This window comes from Durio zibethinus, chromosome 24 (genome assembly GCF_047325235.1).
Source record: "Durio zibethinus cultivar Kanyao isolate XHJ-2024 chromosome 24, ASM4732523v1, whole genome shotgun sequence".
NCBI lineage: Eukaryota > Viridiplantae > Streptophyta > Magnoliopsida > Malvales > Malvaceae > Durio > Durio zibethinus.
This window is the reverse complement of record NC_143185.1, coordinates 15,448,994-15,452,891: the sequence shown is the minus strand read 5'-3', so window position 1 is coordinate 15,452,891 and position 3,898 is coordinate 15,448,994. Positions and strand designations below refer to the sequence as shown.

The window sequence follows — 3,898 nt, the reverse complement described above, 5'->3', positions numbered from 1 at the left end:
ATTGAAGGCTATTCACATTTCTAAAAATAATATTATCAACATAGGATAATTATTTTTTTGCAAAAAATTTTAGTTTTTATATATTTATGAAAGATTAAAAAAATATATAATTTATTTATTCAAAATTAAATTAATTTAAGAATTAAAATTAATTGAGAGAGATTTAATCTATTAAAGTTAATGTGATTAATTGAGGCAAAATCAAATCAGTTAAAAATTAAAATTAATTCAAAGAAAATTTTTAATTTTAAATTATGAAACATAATTATAATTAATTTAATCAAAATTAAATTAAAAAATTAAAAAATAAATATATGATAATTATTTAAGAATATTCACATATAAAAAACCTAATCTGTCCACTTATACCAATTACTTTTTTTTTGTATAAAAAATTTTAAAATTTTTATATTTATACAAATTTTCCGTTTACCTCGATCGCCGTTTTGACCTTTAAAATTCAGAGGACTGTGTCTCTCTCACTCTTATTTAATGAGCCCTTCTCTGAGTCTCTGATATAAAACAGTAGAGCTTACCACTGTAAACATGCATTCTATTTATAAGGTCATAACCTCCTCACCCCCACCACACAATCCATTCCCATTCTCTCTCTCATGCATTTCACATTCCCTCTTCATTTCCTCTCTCAACGTGAAACTCTCCCCAACCTCTCGTTTCATTTTTTTCTTTTATTTCTCGCGTTTAGGTCTGTCACATCAAATCTTTTTAACCTAATCAACATAATAATGTAAAATAATAATACTAATAATAATAATAATAATCACCGACGCCAAACATTTTCCTATATAGTATCTACCCCTTCATTTGTCTACCCTTCACATAACTTTCTCGTCTCCTAGTTGCTCTTTTGCTTTCTCTTACCCTTAGAGGATGGAGTTGGGTTTGGCTTCAAAAGATGCAACCTGGTGGGTTTTTACTTTTCCAGCTTTCTTCGGATCCAAAATCCTTCTTGATGTCTATGTTATATTTTCCCTCTTTATGGCTTTTCTGTCTGTTTCCCTTCTTTCTTGGGCTTTTGCTGTCGGTGGAATTGCATGGAAAAATGGAAGGAACCAACAAGGTAGGCTTCCTATTCCTGGTCCTAGGGGTGTCCCTATATTTGGTAGCCTCTTTACTTTGAGTCGTGGCTTGGCTCACCGTTCTCTTGCAGCCATGGCTTGGACACGGGCCAACACTAAGCTCATGGCTTTTAGCATCGGTTCCACCCCTGTCGTTGTAGCTTCTGATCCCCACACTGCTCGAGAAATCTTGACCTCCCCTCACTTCGCTGACCGACCCATCAAGCAGTCGGCTAAGAGTCTCATGTTCAACCGAGCCATGGGTTTCGCTCCGAATGGAACCTATTGGCGGCTTTTAAGAAGAATAGCTTCTTCCCACCTCTTTTCACCAAAACGCATAATAGCACACGAAGACGGTCGCCAGCTAGACTGTACCATCATGCTGCGCAACATAGCAAACGAACAGAAAGTTCTTGGCTTTGTTTCCTTAAGAAAACACCTTCAGTTTGCTGCTTTGAACAATATTATGGGAAGTGTTTTTGGCAAAAGATATGACCAGATAAAAGATAGCGAAGAACTGGAAGAGCTTAGGGATATGGTAAAAGAGGGGTTTGAACTCTTGGGAGCTTTTAATTGGTCTGATTATTTGCCATGGCTAAGTTATTTTTATGACCCCTTCCGCATCAATCAGCGTTGCTTGAAACTCGTTCCCCGAGTTAGAAAACTCGTCAAAGGTATCATTGAAAAACACCGACTCAGTGAGTCCAAAAGGCTGTCTGATAGTGCTGATTTTGTTGATGTTTTGGTCTCTCTTGATGGTGAAGAAAAACTCCAAGAAGAGGATATGGTTGCTGTTTTATGGGTTAGTATGTGTAGTTTTAAAATTTAATTGTTTCTTATTATTTGCATGATTAATACTGAGTTAACTCAGTGAGTTTTGGTTATTGGTATCGTGCAGGAAATGATTTTCAGAGGAACTGATACGACTGCTTTGTTAACGGAGTGGGTCATGGCTGAGTTGGTGTTGCACCCGGAAGTACAAGCCAAGCTTCAACTTGAGATCGACAGTGCCGTGACAAACAAAACCCTAACCGACGCTGACATGGCAAAATTACCTTACCTTCAGGCTGTGGTCAAAGAAACCCTAAGGATCCATCCCCCAGGGCCACTCCTCTCGTGGGCCAGGCTGTCCACCTCAGACGTCCAGCTCAGCAACGGGATGCTGGTTCCCGCGAACACAACGGCCATGGTGAACATGTGGGCAATAACCCATGACCCGCGCGTGTGGGAGGACCCACTGGAGTTCAAGCCCGAGAGGTTCCTGGAAGCGGATGTGGACGTCAGGGGTGGTGACTTGAGGCTGGCACCCTTCGGCGCTGGTCGCAGGGTTTGCCCTGGGAAGAACCTTGGGCTCGTCACGGTTAACCTTTGGGTGGCTAAGTTGGTGCATCATTTCAAGTGGGTTCAGGATTTGTGTGGTCACCCCGTTGATCTGAGCGAGGTTCTGAAGCTGTCATGTGAAATGAAGTTCCCTTTCCATGCCCTCGCTGTGGAAAGAGATGGTACCGTTTTGCCTTAGGCTTTAAGACGTTGGTTTTAGGGTTTAATTATTATTATTATTATTATCATTATAAATATTATTTAGTGTGTTTTTTATTATTTATAAGGCTTGTTAGTATGTGGAAACTGTATATTCATTATAGTATGAAGTTTGTGTTTAGTAAATGTTTTGATGTAGCTATGTGGGGGCTCCATTTTTGGAAAGGTTTTTGAGGGCTCCTGAATTATATTTGCAATTAATCAATTTATGTTTTGTTTGTTGCATGCGATATCTTTTAATTTCCTTCCCTTATTTCATGCAAATCTGAATTATATACAGGCTATCACGCACTCCTCCGTCTCTTCTTTTCAACGTTTCTTCTCTCTTTCTTTCTCCCTCATTATCACTAATGGACTTTGAATTATAATAAATTTTAAATAATATTTCAATTAAAATTTTTTTTAATGTTATTATATATGAACAATGAATTTATTTTTAATTAATGTGGTATTCAATAGTTGATAAACATTTTTTTAAATATTATATTAATTATAAAATTTTTATAATTTAAATATCATGTAAAATATTTTATCATAATTCAGATATTATTCCAAATATTATCCTTAATCCAAATAACCTTAACTTCTAAATCTGCCATTATTCTTTCTTATTCTTAGCCGACTGTAACTGCTATCCTCGTTTCGTGCACTGATTAAAATATTTAAAAAGTTTTTTTTTGGAAAAAAAAAAACAATTTTAAGATTATTTTTTTCTTATTTTAAAAGTATTGGGTTAGTTTGCATTTTTTTATCTTACACTTAACGTCATAAGATTTTGATGAATCCACAAGGAGGAATGCGTGGTGGTAAGAAGTTTAATTTATACATTAATTTCCCATTATTCTATTCAAATCCAGTTCTTCTATATTAATCTTGTACAATTTAAATTGTCATTAATTAATTATATAAATTTAATATAAAGTTGAAGCACCAATTTATCTAAACATGGAAACAAAATTTGAATGAGAAAATTGACGGTTAATTTCAAGATACAGCTCATACTTCCTTTTTTTTTTTTTTATCATTGATATCATTGAAAAAATCTCTGTTGGTTAAACAATATATATATATATATATATATATAATAATTTTTAGCTTTCAAAATATATAGGTACCAATGGATTGGTTAAACCACTTCATATTATGTTTTAATACATTTGCTATGACGAAAAGAGCAAAACTTCACAAATTTAGACACTTGGTTTGTTTCTCCTCGGAGTCAACAGAAAAAAAAAATATAAGAATGTTATTTAAATTTATATATATATATATATATATGT

At 34.5% G+C, this 3,898-nt stretch overlaps 1 protein-coding gene across 1 annotated transcript; it reads left to right on the top strand.

The window, feature by feature from the left end:
- Window positions 1-829: 829 nt before the first annotated feature.
- Window positions 830-2,810, top strand: LOC111316111 (cytochrome P450 78A7-like). The gene is made up of 2 exons (XM_022918124.2): window positions 830-1,881; window positions 1,978-2,810. Exons 1-2 carry the CDS (start codon window positions 892-894, stop codon window positions 2,596-2,598), a joined length of 1,611 nt encoding a protein of 536 aa, XP_022773859.2. The 5' UTR covers window positions 830-891; the 3' UTR covers window positions 2,599-2,810.
- The last annotated feature ends 1,088 nt before the right edge of the window (window positions 2,811-3,898 follow it).

Excerpts from the sequence above, each read along its gene's own strand:
- LOC111316111 (XM_022918124.2), top strand. The coding sequence starts at position 892 with ATGGAGTTGGGTTTGGCTTCAAAAGATGCAACCTGGTGGGTTTTTACT. Across the intron at positions 1,882-1,977 it reads ATATGGTTGCTGTTTTATGG|GAAATGATTTTCAGAGGAAC; the intron begins GTTAGTATGTGT and ends GGTATCGTGCAG.